This window comes from Schistocerca nitens, chromosome 3 (genome assembly GCF_023898315.1).
Source record: "Schistocerca nitens isolate TAMUIC-IGC-003100 chromosome 3, iqSchNite1.1, whole genome shotgun sequence".
In the NCBI taxonomy this organism is placed as follows: domain Eukaryota; kingdom Metazoa; phylum Arthropoda; class Insecta; order Orthoptera; family Acrididae; genus Schistocerca; species Schistocerca nitens.
The window spans coordinates 68,439,226-68,459,454 of NC_064616.1; the positions used below are offsets into that span (position 1 = coordinate 68,439,226).

Consider the following 20,229-nt stretch of genomic DNA (forward strand, 5'->3'; position numbering starts at 1 on the left):
AGGCGTGAACATCATTCCAGACGCTCAGGGTTTCTATGATGGTGAGCGTAAACAGTTCATATTTAAAGATGCATTCATAGCATACACACAAGATGCAGGAATAATAGAGACATTCTCAGCAAACATTGCATCACTGATGTCTTTCAAGTATATGAATTGTGCTAAGACACAGAAGAGTGCAAAGTTTTTAACACATTTCTACCATGGAATTCACTGGGATGATCCTGGCATACCCTATAAAGATATGACGACCTCACGGATACCATCACCTATGTGAAGGGGAAGGAGAAGATCTCATGGATGTGTCGAATATTTAAATTTGTTGCTATTCAAGACCTGGAATTCTACAGGTGTCCTTCTCTCCATCGACTGAAGAAGAAGAAGAAGAAGAAGATTTATGAAAATAGTGTTACTGTGTTAGCTTATGAAAATGTAAAGTTACTTTTAAGTTGGATGAGAAATAAATGAATTTTTACCTCGCAACCTCTGTGTCCTTTTTTTTTTCAACCCTATTACTGCTTTACCGTGCACAGTTTTAACCACTTGGTATGTCTGTGGTTTTCTTCAAGCACAGGATATATAATTTTAGACATGTCTGCTATATATGCTTGGAAGCGGACATGGTCATGTGCCCCCCCCCCCCCGCCGCTCCCATAACCCAATTCGTTCATCATGATAGGCGTTATTCCATGCAACCATTCAATATGTATATTTTTTATCTTCCATCTTACACTTCACCTCCTTAACACCACTCATCTTCAGCAAAACTAACGTCATTTGTGATCTGCACTGCCTTTATATACTTATACGTACATAATAAATGGTTCAAATGGCTCTGAGCACTATGGGACTCAACATCTGAGTTCATCAGTCCTGTAGAACTTAGAACTACTTAAACCTAACTAACCTAAGGACATCACACACATCCATGCCCAAGGCAATATTCGAACCTGCGACCGTTGCGGTCGCGCGGTTCCAGACGGAAGCGCCTAGAACCGCCGGCATACGTACATAATACAACAAGAGATAGGTTGTTTTATAAATAACAACAAAGACGCATGGTGAAGAATTTTTTTTCTTCGTTTATTCTGTTCACACAAATACAATATAGTTCTCGAGGTAGCATATAATTCTTGAGGTACAGTGTAGTTTTTGAGGTACAATATAGTATTCTTGAGGTATAAATTGACTCTGCTATTCCAGTGCAGAAATACTTTTAACTCACTCGCTACAACAATAACACTGGTCAGAATTTTTTCTTTAAATCTACGCCAAAACCTAATGTGGAGACACTTTCTTAACAACAACTAAATTCCACAGCCCCAGTAGCGTAGCTTTTACAATAATTCTGATGGACTGTGCACGCTTAGAATTTAATTTCAACAGCCCCAATAGAAAAGGTTTTTACAATAAAAATTCTGATGGACTGTGAGCTATATATGTTACAGTCAAAACCCATTTTTAGTTAGAACGCGTTCTTACTAGTTAAAACTAGTTTTTAATGAGCCACTTCGTCAAAACGCGTTTTGCCTACTTAAAACTAGTTTTAACTGACTTTCGCTTTTGACCAGCAGTAAATTCCAGTTGTAACTAAGGCTATCAGTATCAACTTGTTTCAACTAGTAAGAACACGTTCTAACTAAAAAACGGGTTTTGGCTGTAACATTTGTTATGGGATACCCAACAAATTGTATTGTATGTATGTATTTTTGAATTGATTTCATTAATTAAGGACAAATGTCAGACATATTCATTACTTCATTGGTTTAATGCTCTGAAAATGTTGCTAACTATTCAGGTAATTAATTAATATTTTAAGTTTTAATACTTACATTGTAACATATTTTATAATATGTATTAAGTACCTAATCGCCATTCAAACAAGCTAATTAAAAGTTCTCTTCCAGATCCGAATTCGACGTGTCCAAAGAGAAATTCTTGCTGCTGGAAGATATGCCAGAGACAAAGGTATCATTAAGAACTAATTCCAAGATGGCAGTCTTAGAATCAGGACAAGGATTTGTTCACTGTGTGTGTAAGAAGGCATGTATTTCATAAAGGTGCTTTTGTAGGAAAAAAGGAAACCTTTGTAACTCAAAATGTCATGACAGTTTGCTTTGCAGTAACAAATAATCAAAATTTAATTGTTAAATTCTTTTGGTACGTTTCTCTGTTATTAAGACTGTAGCAACTTTTGTCAAATGTATGAGTAAATAATATACTTTTACTGTATGATTATTTTGTTTCCCCTTTAGTAACTAATACTGTTAATATGGTTCTGTAATGTTCCTTACAATGTTTCTCCAGTGTATGGTTATTTTTGTATTACTGTAGGTAATATCTATGACTTAGATGTATGATCAATATTCTCAATAAATATTGCATTGCACAATAGAAAAATGCTGTTTTTCATTACTGTCAACACGTAGTTGCTCTTAATTTTAATATTTGCCCCTAAATATAGTGAAAACTAGTTCTGTCTAGTTTAGTTGGAACACGTTCTAGTTGAAACTAGTTCATATTGATAGCTTTAGTTAGAACTAGAATTTACTGCTGGTCAAAAGCGAAAGTCAGTTAAACCTAGTTTTAACTAGTTAAAACGCGTTTTGACGGAGTGACTCAGTATAAACTAGTTTTAACTAGTAAGAATGTGTTAACTAAAAACGGGTTTTGACTATAACATATATACACTTAAAAACTATTCTGACTTGGATGGCTATCGGCAGGTGAAAAACTTGTAAACTAATCTATTTACAAGACGCACATGGTGCATATATATATACAGACATGTAGGTTGCGTATGAATGAATAAATAAATACACAAATATTTTTTTGTTTATGCTTTTTTAAATATTTCTTGTTTACAATTTTTTTAAACTTCTTCTGTCACACATGGATAAGGATAAAACAGAATATATATATATATATATATATATATATATATATATATATATATATATATATATATATATATATATATTCTTTTCCTGTTTTATCCTTTTTTCCGAACATGCTGTATGTATATACACTCGTACGTAATACTCATAAATATTTACATCACACACACACACACACACACACGGAATTACTTACACTATGATAAAAGGGTCATACTACTACTCTTCACTCTCTCTCTCTCTCTCTCTCTCTCTCTCTCTCTCTCACACACACACACACACACACACACACACACCCTCTCTCTGGTTCTCTCACTCAATCAGTGTCCCCACCCCTTCTCTCGCTACAAGTGAGTAATGTGAGTACGGGAGTGTTTCAATCCTGTCATCACAAATGACCCTTTTATCGTCATGAGGCGACAGGCCGATTTTAGACTGCAGCACAGTGTACACCTCGTGTCCTCTCGATCGAATGCTGGTCTGCCGTACCACATACGGCGACTGCAGTGAAGCACCACGAGCACCACTGCACAGGAACCGCAAATAGTCTTCGATAGAGAGGGCTCTCGATGCCATATGACGCACATCCTTATCCCGCTTCTGGGTGGCACCTTCCAATGTGTGATACGCATACCTTTTTGAGCATAGACCTACAAACTCCACAATCGATAGTCCAGTTGCTTTTGTTCTTCATAAGACCGACAACATTCTTGTTCTGTGGAATAATACCATAAGGATTACCTGCCGTGTATGAGGACGTGTCGAATGCATTACCGTGGCACCTCATTACTTCATATGGATCGCAGTTCTTCACCCAATAGATAAAGCTATCTGTATCCATATAAAGTAAATTAGGATCTGCAAAATGAAAGCGGTGTATGTTGAGTTTGGATAGTGATAATTATCACCTTCAGAGAACAGCAGCACGTTTACATGCAACTCACGCTCACTGGCAAATTTTGAGAAACGGAGGGGGCCGACGACAATATGCTTGTCTTGCTCATCTGACTTGCTTTTCCTCTCCAGGCCATAAACATGAACCGATATTCCAGTATTCTGCACCTCAGATTTAAGCATGTCCTAGATCTTCTCGATACCATCAAAGTTATAACACCTACGAATATTATCACCTAAGGACGCTCAGGACGATCGCTATCATCTTACTTTCTTTCACGAGCCAGGACTGACCGTGCAAAAGAAGCCAGATTCTTTGTATTTTCGACATTAATACATGCGTGCTTATTAGCTGTATCTTTAGGGAGCTCGATACAGCTTGACCCTCCATTTTTAAGATCATAGACGTGTGTACGGATGTCCGAGTGTAGTATTCGGTCGAGTGCTTTAGCTGACCCTGTGACTACTATCTCGGAAAACCAGGCCAGTATAGCACTCGAGGTGGATTTACGAAACCACTCGGCGATTGACGTGTTCTGTGTAATCGTGCCATTTCCCCCCAAAGATAATGAAGAGTTGTCTCTTCAACACCGGAATCAACTTGGGGGAGGGGGGGGGGGCTGCGATAATTCGATGCAGAGTACCACACTGCATTTAATGACGGGATACCGCGGATCATTGACTACTTTGAGAAGCTCCATTTCCACGACAGGAAGGGACGCACTTAGAAAACTAACAGGGTCGCGGTACCCTGTTCCGCCTTTGGTGACAAAGGCACAAGGAAGTCTGGGTCGCAGTCACCGAGTATTCTAACTGTGCTATAGTATGTCCTTCACTAAAGGGACGGGAGAGAGAACTGCTACTAGCCACAGAATCTTTTCTATTACTATTAATGCTATTCTGAGTCCACCCTGTTGATGATGGTGTTGGGGAGGGGCAAGTCGGTATGCGCTGAGGTACACATACCTTACGTTTACACCGATTCTGAAGAGGCTGATACGATGATGATGATGACGGAGGAGGATACTGAGGTGCTGCCGGGTCAGACCGATGGGAACAGCTGAGCTGTGGTGACGGTCCCCGGAGCTGTTGTTGATGCTGCTGCAGATCCGACCCGGTGGTGGTTCGTTGCTCGGCCCACGGACGCCAGAGCGGCGGCGGCCCCGCACAGGGACTAGGGGCGCCCTTACAGGCTGTGGGGAGGAAGAAGGCTTAGCCACTGCCGGTGTGCGAGCCACACTGTACTGCGGCTGCGGAGACACGATCGCTTTAGAAGAAGAGATAAAAAAATAATAGTTAAGTACATTGCTTACCGCTGCTGGTGCAGTGAAAGAAAGAATTCTGACGGTCTCAAGGCTGTAAGCAGAGTGAGTAATTACCTTTTTCTCTCTGGCTCCAAGGCATTAACACTTCATCAGGCGACTCCACCACACCCTCAAAGAAGTCACCATCATCATCATCATCATCTAATAGGGCCTTTCCTCCTCCTCCTCCTCCTCTTGTTCAGTGGCCCTTTGTCTGACCCATTTAGGCATGTCATCATCCCCGTCAGATTCGACATCTGGCAACTGGTCTGTCTCGCCTACAACACCCACAACAAACAAGATATATAAATCGAAAAACAAGTATGAAATAAGAAAATTTTGAATCGTTGCTATACAAGAAAAAAATTACAATGAAAATTATACTCACATGGCAATCCTGGCTGTGAACCAACCACAGGAGGCTGGACTTCCAGAGTCTGCCACGGTCCAGCCCCCTCCTGTCTTTCCTCACACTCCAAGATAAAATCTTGGAGTTGTACTATAATAAGGAGACGGAATTCATAAGGCGAATTAACATACACACGAAAATTTACACTCAAAATACAAATTATTTACTCACTTGGTAATCCTGTCTCCATAACTCTACGCCGCTTGCCACTACACTCTGAATCGTTGCTTCTGCTACCTCCCTTCATCTTGGGGAGAAAAAAAACAAGTACACACAGAGATGACGGTACACACAACACAGTGGGCAGCAGCGAACTGAGGACAAAGGAGGCTGGTTGTGGGTTTATATGTAGATAGAGGCGACCAATGAGAGGGCTTCATTTGAATGTACTGCCAATGAGAAGCTTTTATGGAATGTCACTATTTCGGGACCATCGTCTCTCTTTCCAAATAACAAGAATGCTTTTATGTTTAACGGTGTTTTCGCAAGCGTGCACATACACGATGAAGGCTTTTAGCGGTGAGAAGTTTACCGTTTCTGAGACGTATGTTGAAAGCAGGACATTACAATTTCCAGGAAGGGTAACACGTGATGCCTCTATAGGACTATCAGGAAGAATGCAATCGGTGTTATTCTGGGATATTTTCTTGAACTGGTCCTATCAGGACCAGAACATCCGTGGAGACAAGCTGAGACATCACGACAGCTCCTACGAAAGCGACCGTTAACTATTTCTGCGGCACTTTACTATTTCCGAGAGATAGACTTGGCTCTTATTTATTTTACATAGACATGTGACGTCAGCATAACATTGAGAACCGTTCAGCTGCACCTGCGTGGGTGAGTCGCTAGGCAAAGATCTCTCGCTTGACGCTGGACCGGCAGGTACGCGTGGTGGCTGGGTAAACACGTACCTGGCTGGCAGGGTCTCGTATGGGGGATCGCTGTCCCATTAGATCGCTAGGAAGAATGCACCCTGTATCATTCTGCGAAGGATTGCAACAGATTTCTAAAGCGCATCCAGAGGGAGACTTGGCTGTTATTTACATAGACATATGACGTCAGTATAACATTGAGAACCTTTTAGCCTGTGAGGGTGAGCCGCTATGCAAACATGTCTCTCGGCTCTGGACCCGCAGTTATGCGTCAGCCACAGTGGCTAGGTGAACTCGTGGGCATCCAGAGGGAGACTTGGCTCTTATTTACAAAGGCATGTGATGTCAGTACAACACTCGAAGAATTGTAATTGTATACCCAAAACTAGAGGCGACGTTCACCTGCTGGCAGCGGCGTGGTAGTGATGGCTCGCGTGCTGGTGTTCGCCTCTCCAGCACTGGCTTGCGTCCGGCTGGCCCTACAAAGCGCGTGTCCTCAATAGCACAAGTTCCCTCGACCCGAGCGCCGGAGTAGCCGTCTGTCGAGGTCTAATTAGACCGATACTGGAGTACGCATGCCCTATATGGGGTTACGATAGAACGGCTACAAAAGATACAGAACAGGATGTTCCGACGAGCCCTACATACACCATCCCGTTTCCCTACTGCATACCTTCACATAGCTGCAGATGTAGTGAAATTGCAGACACGATTCCGCACCCTGGCGGAACAATTCTACGCCAACGTGGAAAGATCGGAAAACGAACTCATCAACTCGCTAGGTCAATACGACCAAACCCAAGACCGATATAAAAGACCCAAATCGCTACTCACTGAGTGGCAATAAAGAAAAACAACATGCTCTAAAAGAAAAGAATTCACAAAAGAAAAAGTACATCCACTCATCACTCGAAAAATCGAAGGAAATGTCCGAAAGGGACAATAACATTCACAATAAACATCCTCTAAGGCTAGAGGAAGAAATTACAGAGAGAGAGAGAGAGTAAAGCGCATGTGCAGCGTTGGCATTGGAACCTCTGCAGGGAACAGTTCGCTGATATATGGCGGTCGAATTTCTTAGCGATAGTTCGAAAGCGTTTTTTACATACAATGATTGTTTGTGCAGTGTATTATATTCGGCGTTGTGAGTGTGTTGGCAGAGCGTTAAATATGCATTTTTTTTTACAATTTCACGAGTAGTGGACGTGTCTGTTGCATTATTTTGTGAACAGGTCTTTAGGCTGTGCAATGCATTATTTGGACAGTTTACAATTAGTAAGCGTGTTTGCAGAGCCTTTTACATGCATTATTTTGACAATTTACGAGTTGTTTTCGTGTCTGCACATCAGTGTACTGCACCATTTCGGTGATTTACGAGTAGTTTGCAGGTCTGTAGGCTATTTACTGTGACCCAAGCACGCCAGGGTGAGTGTTTTGTATCAGTGCAGTACATGAACTACGTGAAATCCATCGCTAAATAAATTGTTCAAAAATAAATAAAGTACAATCCTTCCTATCCAGCAACCCAGAACAGGCTGAGTGCATTTCTCGCCATTTTCCCCCCATACCGCCATGGGACGACAGTGCCCTCTGGTGGTAGTACTGTGTACTAGGTCAGTTGGACTCTGGGCCTCATGGTGAACACACTGGATGGAGCTACTGCCTATGAAAACTCTAATTGTTTACATAAAGACTGCGTGAAAAATAAAGACTTACATCCATCCTATCCAGCTGCTCAGCTAAGGATGAGTCCTTTTCCCGCCAATTCCAAGGAAGATATGGCAGTCGGATGACTTAGGTTAGTGGAGGTAGCCCAAATGACCTATTTTCCTGCCAAAATTTGAACTTCCCACCATGATGTCACTGCGACGTTGCCATATCTATCGCCACCAAGACGTTTGTGAGCTTTGTTTTCAATAATATTGCAACCATTACTATTTATTGACTAATTAAAACACATGAGTTTATGGGAGGTTAGCATGCTTCTGCTGTGCTCTGGATCGAGCCAAAATTTAAGATGGTTTGATGATTACACTCACAAAAAATGAATAATACTGTATTTCGCAACAAGGTGAGGTTAGTTCTTCTCAATCATGGTTACAACTGTGGAGGGAGCAGTCGCTGCATAAAAATGTGAGGTCATAGTTTTTGCATATAAACCCAGCCTCCACTGTCCCATTCCTCTCTGGCTTTTCCATTGTCTACGATGGGAACGTCAGGTTAATTTGGATAAACCGAGTTACACGTTCTTTAAATATATGCAGTACTTCACTATAGTACTCTCTTCTCATTTCTGTGTGTAACTGATATGGTCCTGTGAGCGTACCGTTATTCAAAATACAAACCAAACGTGACAGATTTCATGTATTTATAAGAGGCAGTCAAATGAAGACGAGACAGAGGGCAAGAAAGTAAGTAATATATTTATTATTTCATGAATAATCACCATAACCGTTAATATGTTTATCTCACTGTGAGAAAAGACGGTCAGTGCCTTCATGGGAAAGCGGGCCGGAGTGGCCGTGCGGTTCTAGGCGCTACAGTCTGGAGCCGAGCGACAGCTACGGTCGGAGGTTCGAATCCTGCCTCGGGCATGGATGTGTGTGATGTCCTTAGGTTAGTTAGGCTTAATTAGTTCTAAGCTCTAGGCGACTCATGACCTCAGAAGTTAAGTCGCATAGTGCTCAGAGCCAATCTTCCAATCTTCCTTCATGGGAAAATGTTTAGCGACTCTCTGCGGAACCGCGATTGTACCCAGGCTTGCCTTTCTTCGGGACTCCAAAACTATGGAAATAGACTGATGAGAGATCGGAAACCTATGGAAGATGTGTAGGGGCTTACCGGCGAAACTTCTACAATGTACTAGAAACAACCTTGGCAACATGTGGGCTGAAGTTTGTGAAAGTTGTTTCGCCTACTCTGCAGAGTTTCGCTGTGAAGTCCTTAAACATCCTCCATGCAATTCCTATCTCCCCTCTTGCGATTTTCATATTTTTGGATATTCGTGGCCGTCGGTTTGATTCGGACAAAGAGCTTCATCCCTGGGTACAATTATAGTTCCGTAGGCAACCGTAAACATTTTCCATGAAATCATTGACCGTCTTTCTCACAGTGGAATAAATGTATTAACAGTTATGACAGATACTTTTCAAATAATAAATAGTTTACTTAGCTTCTTCTGTCGTTCTCGTTTCCATTTGAATAACCATTATTATTACGCCAATATAAGGATTTCAGCAGAATACGTTTCGGCTGGCAGTGTAACTACAGAGACGAACCCTTGTTATTTGGCGTTGACATTTTACTACTGAGGCTACGAGATCTCTCACTTTATCTATCTTAAATGTGTTTCCAAAGTTGATCAGTTGTTCTGACGCAGCCCCTTTACCGGCTGAACCTCATAAGTTTGAGAGCGGTACGTCCCTTTTGCAGCCCAATAGGTTCTCGTTTGTTTGATGAGACCTAAAAGGAATTGTAGTAACATCAGGACGTTCGGAGAACACGGTAGGTAAAGCGTCCACAGGTAACGATGTTCATAGTTCCCAGTCATTCAGCAAAAGCGGCAGCCTGGAACAAGTTGAACCATGAACTGCATGTATAGATGGTATCTGCTAAGTGCCCAGTAACTAGAAACATCTGAACACCACAGAAAGAAATAAGAGTATTCACCATCTAGTAAGTTAAATGTCACATGTTAATTTCCTGTATTAATTTTTGATGCCTACTTTTTCTGTTTTTCTGTAGTGACAATTCCTAGAGGAGACATTATACTGGAGCATGGAAAGATTTTGGAAATATATTGCATTATTAATACGTCGCATAGGCTCTCAAAGGGCAGAAATGCCAGTCATTTACGGTTTTATAGGAACCAGAAGCTGCTAGGAAAAGAAAATGTGAAAATACTTAATACCACGACGGCAAAGTTGACTGAAGCACTGGGGCCGTCGAAAAGTACATATGTATGCAAACTGGAAAGAAAACCACTCAAAGAATTACTAGTCTGCGCTAACATGGTCATCGTTGGCTGTAAGTATAACGCATCAAATACTTAACTCTGATCAGAATTTTGCGTATACTCATTAATGGATAAAATTGAGTTAATGGCGGTTAAACTAATTTCTGTACAACATTTAGATCGCTATAATTAAATTTTATCTCGTATAAACAACACTAAAGTATCCTTAAGGCCATCCATCTTATAATTATATACGTTATGAGCGACATATTATAAGATTTTATGTTGACATACATTTGACATGTGTAATTCTTTGCTGGTACATTCAAGGATTTATCATTTTTTTCTGATAGCTTTCTTCACCTTACCACTGGAATTAAAATATTGTACAACGATCAAACTTCATCACATATACTGATTCTAGAGTTCACTGCACAGGATCATCATGAATTAAAGTGTTCAGCAAGTGTTCATCACAGCCTGATGACATTCCTGAGAAGAGTGAATTCCATGCCAAAGTGGTATTCAGAGCTTTTCTCATTGGTGGTTTCTCTAGTGGCATTCATCAGTAGGTATCACAATTATTTTGAGACACATCCACTGTCACCAACTTAGGATGAAATGTATTCGCAGATGCGAATACGGACAACCATCAGCTGGATAGTGGAATGACGACAATTAAAATTTGTGCCAGACCGGGACTCCCGCTTTTCGCGAGCGGTCGCCTTACTATTAGGCTATCACAGGACGACCCAAACTTCCAAGCGGGAAATACAGGTTCGACTCCCAGTCCGGCAAAAATTTTAATTGCCGCCGTTTCGTTATAAAGCTAATGGTTACCCACATTCGCAACTGCGAATTCATTTCATTTCGTAATGGCTGTAGTCGCCGCAGTAACTGTTCCTTCTGACAGGCATGCATGTCCGAAGGGATTTTCCATCGCACTTCTGAACAACACAGGCGCTGCAATATTGTAAACCTTAGGATGTCCCTGACCTACCGCACCAGCGCTTTTGGACGAAAACGTTACAGCCTAGCTTTTCTGAATTACACGCATTGTAGGTGAACCGTTGAAGATGAATTTAATTATGCATCGTACACTACCTGCAGTCTGCTATAAACTGGAAGAAATAAGGTGAACTTAGCAATCCGACTAGGGAAGGAGGTATGTAATTATTATAGTTCAATGGAGATCTTCAAACACAATTCTTTTTCTCAGGATAGTCTTTTGTTATGTTACGTTGATAGATGATGTCGTCAGAATAATATCTCTGGTGCTAACACTTCGAACAAGTCTTAGGGAAAGGAACAGGAAATTTCTGGGATATTTGAAGCGTTTAAAAATCCAGAATTTGTGAATAAAGTGTAGAAATACTTTTTCTCGCACTTCTTAATTAAAATGAAGGAATATCTTTTCAATCTTAATAGCAAAAAAATTACGATTTTATATTGGAATTAATCTTCTCATTTCTAAATCATTACAAAGGAACAAATTTCCTTGTTTTGGCTATACTGTACCTGCTTCTTTGTTTCTTGGTAACAATGTGCACTATAAATAAAGTATCTCCTGGGTGATGAAAGGACGAAACTTAACAGACAGGCGTTAATGTTTTAGAGGCGCATGGAACACATAATGTGTTAATAATGTCTTCTAACACGGTATAAAATGATAGCTCAAATACAGGAAACATGCGGGTCGAAATCAACTGCAGCGCTACTAACCAAAGTGCACGAACCCACTGGTACGATTGTGCTTAAAGCAAGGAGAAAAGCATTTTTTAGAACTTGTTACGGGACACCTACAATAAGCAAATGTCTTATTTTGTAACATCTAAAAAATCCTGGAGTTTTTAACGTTTGATGGTAAAAAAACTTTAATTTGACTATTACATCAAAATGAGCTACTAAACACATTCATTAGCCTATAAAATTATGTTTCTTTACGCGTTGTTTGACGCACCAGTACGTTACGAGGGCGTGGCTTTAATATAATTAAATCGTTGTAAAAGCATAGCAAAACAGTTTTCAGAGAAAAAACGTTCAGTTTTCAGAAATCTGTCGAACAATAATAATTTTGGGTTGTATTTTCATTTGATATTATGTATTTCACTGTAGTGCCTCTTGTTTCTTGCAGATTCCAAGCAATTCCTAGTGCACCAAATATGTCATGATTAATGGTTAGCATAAAACGAATTTCGCCGTAAAAAATCTAAGAGATTTCATATGATACGTGTAGGATACCACTTGTAAGCATTAGGACTTCTTTCTTTACTTGTCACCTCACCGGTTTTAGCTCAGAAGGAGTTAAAACTTCCCCCAAATCTCTAATTTTCAATGCGTATATAAATGAGCAACACTTCAGTTAAAGAATGAAAGAGCTAACGGTAAACAACAGCCTCTTTACAAGCTAGTGTGCTAATTAATAATGACTGTACAAAATCATGCCTCAAGCAAAAGAAGTAACAGTAATAGTAATCATACACATAGATTAGGATCTTCAACAGGTTACGCTTTAAATCTGTAGGTTACAGGTGGAATAGTGTTTGGGTAGTACGTCACTTAATTTAATGTTAAAAATTAGTATTTGTCATTTTTTTTCATAAGTCATTTGTATCATATTGGACTATGTTTTCATTTATTGAACATTCATTCCATACAAACAATTAAACTGGATTTTGTGACTTGAAACAGACACTGTGAACACCTTAATAACAATAAAAAAATTTGAATGTGTTGATGACTTGAAATATTTGCATGCTTTCCTGTTACAGGTTGCTGATAAAGCATATTAATGCGCTGTGTTATGAGTATGATTCTTTTTATTCGAAGTAATGTCGTTGACTGTTTTACACACACCATATAAACATTAGTTTCATTAATATAAACGAGATTTTTGTGGTATTATTGGCTCATTAGTGTCCATCTTTAACTAGCATCCACCATAATTCGAGCTTTCTGTTGATTTTATGCTTCTTTCTTGATATTTATATTTATGAACTTAATAGCAAATACCTTCCAAGACAGGGAGGTGAGGCAATATCGCATCAGATTCGCATGCTGGATTGGTACTAAAATGAGATTTTCACTCTGCAGCGGAGTGTGCGCTGATATGAAATTTCCTGGCAGATTAAAACTGTGTGCCGTGCCGAGACTCGAACTCGGGACCTTTGGCTTTCGCGGGCAAGTGAGCTACCCAAGCACGACTCACGCCCCGTCCTCACAGCTTCACTTCTGCCAGTACCTCGTCTCCCACCTTCCAAACTTTACAGAAGCTCTCCTGCGAACCTTGCAGAACTAACACTCCTTAAAGAAAGGATATTGCGGAGACATGGCTTAGCCGCAGCCTGGGGGATGTTTCCAGAATGAGATTTTCACTCTGCAGCGTTTTGGATTGGTACTGTTTACTTGGAATAGCATCGAACCAGAGTGTACTTTTTATGCCGTGACCTTCACTCAATTAAGCAAATACTTAGTTAATTCTCCATCTCCGCCTCAGAACCACTACACACAAATAGTTTAAACGCAAAAGCGCGCAAAAGAATGCTTATAAGATTCGCAGAGAAATATTTTACGTTACTTTCCCTCTAACCTCACTTGAGTCATAAATTACCCTTTGTTGTAAATTGGCTCTAAATTTACACTGAATATGTGAAATGCATTTTAACACTTTATACATGGATCTAACACTTCATTTAATAAAACTTGTTGATTTATTAATTTTCCGCCCATAACACCATGATACATCCCCTCGAGAAGAATGAATAGGAGCTCTGTTGCGTTGTTTTATTCAAAACTAGACAAACCTCACGCTCACAACCTTCCATAGAAACACAACACATTATTCTATCACTCAGTGGAACTTCTTTCACTTTTTATACGATTCCCTTCCTTAAACACTTTACCAACCGAGGAGTTGCGAGTGGTAAGAAGCAGAGCCACAAGAAGCTTAGCATTTGAACAAGAAAAGACAATTTTATTTTTTAAAGGCACTACAAATAGTTATTATGTATTTCTCTAACACGTCAAGACTGAGAAATTCAGACGACTGCTGGCAAATGAACAATACCGTTCTATAATTTGAAATCGAACAAGTTAACTTGAGATGTCGAACCACTGAGTTTCACCCTACTTCAATGGTTCTCTTTCAACATAGATTAAATAAAGCGCATTGTAAACAAAAACAAAGAGAAAACATTTGAATCAACAAGTGTTCCACAATAATAAATGCAACACGAATAAAAGATTAGTTATTTGATCAGAAGAGGCAATGAGCCACTATAATAAAACACAGTGAGACAAAAGTGCGACGATAAAATATGTATAAAAAAAATTTAAAGAACAACACCCAGCTAGCTCCAACAACAACCCTAAGTACCAAAGTCAAATATTGTTACATTAAAAGCCGGGCTTGGACCCAATAGTCAGGAATATCGGTAACATGGATAGGAAGAAACATTTAGCAACGTGCACAGCTTGATTTTAAATTGAAACTAGTGAGGTTAGTCCTGTAAACAAATGTAGGAACGAAATTTGGACAAGAACCCCCACTAGGTTCCTACAAAGGCAGGAAAACTGATCTTGCATTTATGCTGAGTAAGCAACAGATTACAGAAGCAACTCGTATAATATTCATAAATTTGCAACAGAGCTCAAGGAAAATGGATAGAAATAGCAGTGACATCAAAACATTTACCAATGCCAAAGTTATTGAAACCAGTAAACTCCTTTTAAAGTTGAGTAATGAAATTTCGGGAATACATTTGTCTAGGTAACATGTTTAAGTGATTAACATTTCAAGATCACAGATTAATGTAAGCGCGAGATAAGCCATTTCCAGTGTGAAATGCTGGTTCATTAACAATCGGTGTAACTGCAAGCAAGCAGACGTTCATGCATTGCGGAAAATTCCACTACCGTTCCACTAATGGATATTCTTGGCGCCAATTTCTGCTCCTATTTTGCTACGTCATGGAGCTATGCCCTGAGCAAGCCAATCACAGTTACGATTTTGCAGAAAGCGCGGGAATTTGCCCGCCAAAACTGCCTGGGTACACAAGTCATCCCCACGCTTCGCTGGTAGCCCGCCAGAAAGTGTTTTCGCTAAGTTTCTGCGAAGTAACGGAACCTCTAGCCCAGCCGCTACTTCAGGCCCCTGTGGGCGTGTCTTTTGACAATGCTGGAGTCTGGAAAGCATTCACTCGACTCCCTACAACCCGTCGGCTTACCCTTTCAAGATCAGCAGAGCCCGCTTGTCACCGGACCACCTGGGTGACGAGAGACGCTGTGTGGGAAGTCCGCGTGTGAAGCAATAGCGACTTTTCACGGCATGCAATTAGAGAGGAAAATCGTAAGATAGAAATATGAGAGGGGGCTCATGCCACCTCTCAGAATCACCAGACTGACGTACATGTTTGCAGTCAGGGTGCGTGGGATAACCACGAGAGTGTTCCTGCTGTCATATGAAATGACATCCCAGACCATAACTCTGGGCGATGGTTTAGTGGGTCCACCATGCAGACAGGTTGGTTGTAGGCCCTCAGCTGGCCTCCTTCAAACCGACACACGGCCATCACTGGCACTGAGGCAGAACCGGGTTTCATTAGATAACACAACAGCCCTTCACCCTGCCCCCCCCTCCCCAGTGACACCACATAAGTCGCAAATGGCCGTGGTTTGGGGTCAGTTGAACGCATGTTGTGGGGCACCTGGCTCTTAACTGTCCTTGAAGTAAGCGATTTGTAAGAGTTCGTTGAGTCACTACGGCGCCAACTGCTGCTCATACGGCTGCTGCAGATGCAGTACAATGCGCCTGAGCCATATGCCGAACATGATGGTATTCCCTCCCGGTAGCGGCACCTAGTCGTCCGGAGCGCGGTCTTCTTGTGACCGTACGTTCTAGTGACCACCGCTGCTAGCAATCATGAACAGTGGCTACATTTCTGCCAAGTCTTTCTGCAGGGTAGCAGAAGGAACATTCAGCTTCTAGTAGCCCTATTACACCACCTCGTTGAAACTCAGTGACCAAGCGAGATGGCACAGTGGTAAGCGCACTGGACTCGCATCCGAGAGGACGATGGTTCAAACCCGCGTCCAGCTATCCTGATTTAGGTCTTCCATGATTTCCCTAAATCGCTTCAGACAACTGGCGGAATGGTTCATTTTGTAGCGTTGCAAGTTGTTCCGAGCGAACGTTTGTTTTAGGATAGCTTGCTGCATGTAACTTCTGGGGCTGTCATCTACCAGTGTAACCGAGAGACACACGAGAATCTGTCACTGCCTGCCGTGGGAAAGCTATTCGAGGTCTCTTACTGGACGCGTACATTCACCACCTATAAGAACCTGAATAAGTGATATTAAATATTATTCAGTCATTTTCAAAATCGGTACCTTTTGTTATTCACGGGAAGATTGTATAAAAATTTCAACATTGTAACTATCATAGTTTCGGAGATTGAAAAAATTACTAAAAAGTAAAAAAACCGGCACTTATGTAGCTAAATTCAGTTAGGCAATATGATAATTTAACTTTTGGTATAATTGGAAAACATAAACCGAACTCTCGGTGTGCAGAAATAATTAATAGAGATTTTCATATTAAAACTTTAATTGTTTTTCGTTTTTGTAATATAAAAATCAGAGAGAGAGTTAGTATTTGTGTGTAATATGGTTGTGGGAGTGAATGTGAGTAAATGAGAGTGGGTATGTGGGACATTCTTTTAATTTCAATGTTGCAGTATATACCGTCTTAAGTAACCTGCAAGAGTTACACAAGTCTGTCGTGGGAAAATGATCCTAGGGAATTTACTCATTTTGCTAATGACGTATGTCTAGGTGTGATTGCTATTGTAACAGAGCAGCCAGAAAGTCAGCTGGAGTAAAATCTGTATCTAAAGAATACTTCCAGAATTATTGTATTTTCGTTTATTAAACATTACTTTAATACACTCCTGGAAATTGAAATAAGAACACCGTGAATTCATTGTCCCAGGAAGGGGAAACTTTATTGACACATTCCTGGGGTCAGATACATCACATGATCACACTGACAGAACCACAGGCACATAGACACAGGCAACAGAGCATGCACAATGTCGGCACTAGTACAGTGTATATCCACCTTTCGCAGCAATGCAGGCTGCTATTCTCCCTTGGAGACGATCGTAGAGATGCTGGATGTAGTCCTGTGGAACGGCTTGCCATGCCATTTCCACCTGGCGCCTCAGTTCGACCAGCGTTCGTGCTGGACGTGCAGACCGCGTGAGACAACGCTTCATCCAGTCCCAAACATGCTCAATGGGGGACAGATCCGGAGATCTTGCTGGCCAGGGTAGTTGACTTACACCTTCTAGAGCACGTTGGGTGGCACGGGATACATGCGGACGTGCATTGTCCTGTTGGAACAGCAAGTTCCCTTGCCGGTCTAGGAATGATAGAACGATGGGTTCGATGACGGTTTGGATGTACCGTGCACTATTCAGTGTCCCCTCGACGATCACCAGTGGTGTACGGCCAGTGTAGGAGATCGCTCCCCACACCATGATGCCGGGTGTTGGCCCTGTGTGCCTCGGTCGTATGCAGTCCTGATTGTGGCGCTCACCTGCACGGCGCCAAACACGCATACGACCATCATTGGCACCAAGGCAGAAGCGACTCTCATCGCTGAAGACGAGACGTCTCCATTCGTCCCTCCATTCACGCCTGTCGCGACACCACTGGAGGCGGGCTGCACGATGTTGGGGCGTGAGCGGAAGACGGCCTAACGGTGTTAACGGTGTGCGGGACCGTAGCCCAGCTTCATGGAGACGGTTGCGAATGGTCCTCGCCGATACCCCAGGAGCAACAGTGTCCCTAATTTGCTGGGAAGTGGCGGTGCGGTCCCCTACGGCACTGCGTAGGATCCTACGGTCTTGGCGTGCATCCGTGCGTCGCTGCGGTCCGGTCCCAGGTCGACGGGCACGTGCACCTTCCGCCGACCACTGGCGACAACATCGATGTACTGTGGAGACCTCACGCCCCACGTGTTGAGCAATTCGGCGGTACGTCCACCCGGCCTCCCGCATGCCCACTATACGCCCTCGCTCAAAGTCCGTCAACTGCACATACGGTTCACGTCCACGCTGTCGCGGCATGCTACCAGTGTTAAAGACTGCGATGGAGCTCCGTATGCCACGGCAAACTGGCTGACACTGACGGCGGCGGTGCACAAATGCTGCGCAGCTAGCGCCATTCGACGGCCAACACCGCGGTTCCTGGTGTGTCCGCTGTGCCGTGCGTGTGATCATTGCTTGTACAGCCCTCTCGCAGTGTCCGGAGCAAGTATGGTGGGTCTGACACACCGGTGTCAATGTGTTCTTTTTTCCATTTCCAGGAGTGTATTTGCATGTCAGATTGACGCAAATACGTCTGTGTATAAGGACTGGTGCAGGCCAGTTTTGGCGCGAGTATGATCATGAGCGAGCTTTCTGATTGGCAGCGAGTATGGTCAGCCAATCAGAATTGAGATGGCGCCTGCTCGTTACCTGATAGTTATTCTGGGAGTGAGGCTGGAAGAAAGGAGTCGCTAGCTAGCTTTGAACACAGACGGTCATGTTACTAGTGCCAGTCAAAATAATGTGTAAAATGAAGACATAATTGGCTTTTCGGGACTAGATTGTATGGCCGTAACAGCAGTTGCATTTACGGACAGTTTTGTGAAATTTGCGCGCGGTGGAACAGATTGCGACGGCGTCTGAGATGACGTCGGAGTCATGGCTCTGTCCGCCGTGGTCGTCACAACTATACGTTTGGTCGATTTACTCTTGATTAACCCAATCGCTGGTTCCCAAGCCTTGCTAAGATTTTAGCCACAGTCACGATTTATGAGGTCGTCATTGGTGCGAATTTCGATGGCCTCTCTAACAACGCTGTCCCAGTATCTCGAATCTGTACCAGAATCCTCGTGCGTTCATACTCCATAGCGTGATTTTCCGACAAACAATGTTCAGCGACCGCCGACTTGCTCGGATACATCAGTCGAGTGTGCCTATGGTGTTCACGGCATCGATCCTCGACGGTACGCATCGTCTGACCAATATACGACTTGCCACATTGACACGGAATCTGGTACACGCCGGCCTTCCTCAAACCGAGGTCATCTTCGGCGCTCCCCACCAGCGCACGAGTTTTATTAGGAGGACAAAACACATTTCCGACCCGGTGTTTCTTCAAAATGCGGGCGATTTTCCCCGAGAGTGCGCCTGTATATGGAATAAACGCAGTGCCTACCTCCTCCCTCGTGATTTCATCCATCTCCACAGGTTGTGCTGTAGTGGTTGGGCGGAGAGCACGTTGAATCTGCCACTCTGAGTACCCATTTTTTCGAAATACAGTTCTCAGGTGTTCCAAATTCCTGGGGTAGACTCTCTGCGTCAGCGATAGTGCGCGCCCTATATACTAGAGTTTTAAGTACCCCATTCCTCTGTGAAGGGTGGTGGCAGCTGTCTGCGTGCAAATAAAGATCAGTGTGCGTTGTCTTCCGATACACCCCATGACCTAGGGTGCCGTCAGCCCTTCTCTTGACCAAGACGTAAAGGAAAGGTAATTTACCCTCCGTTTCAGTCTCCATAATGAATTTGATGTTGGGGTGTATGGAGTTCAGATGTGTAAGGAAGTCAAGGAGTTTATCCATACCATGTGGCCAGATGACGAACGTGTCGTCCACGTAACGGAAAAAGCAAGTAGGTTTCCATTCGGATGACGACAGGGCTTCCTCCTCGAAGTTCTCCATCGTTTTTCTACAGAACTTTATTTCGTTACTAGAGTTGCGCGGCCTCAGTAATTGTAGATATTAGATGGTGTTTTTTATCAACGCTGCTTTTACATCATCTTGTAAGTATCTACTTTGCGAGTGAAGGGA

At 42.4% G+C, this 20,229-nt stretch overlaps 1 protein-coding gene across 4 annotated transcripts in view; it reads left to right on the forward strand.

Annotated features, from left to right (window-relative positions):
- The window catches only part of LOC126248028 (cytokine receptor-like), a 475,141-nt gene that overhangs the window by 163,806 nt on the left and 291,106 nt on the right, over positions 1 to 20,229 (forward strand). For all 4 annotated transcript variants that reach the window (XM_049948628.1, XM_049948625.1, XM_049948629.1 and 1 more), the window contains one exon: positions 10,124 to 10,405. In XM_049948628.1, the coding sequence (XP_049804585.1) occupies positions 10,124 to 10,405 (282 nt within the window). The remainder of the gene's footprint in view (positions 1 to 10,123; positions 10,406 to 20,229) is intronic.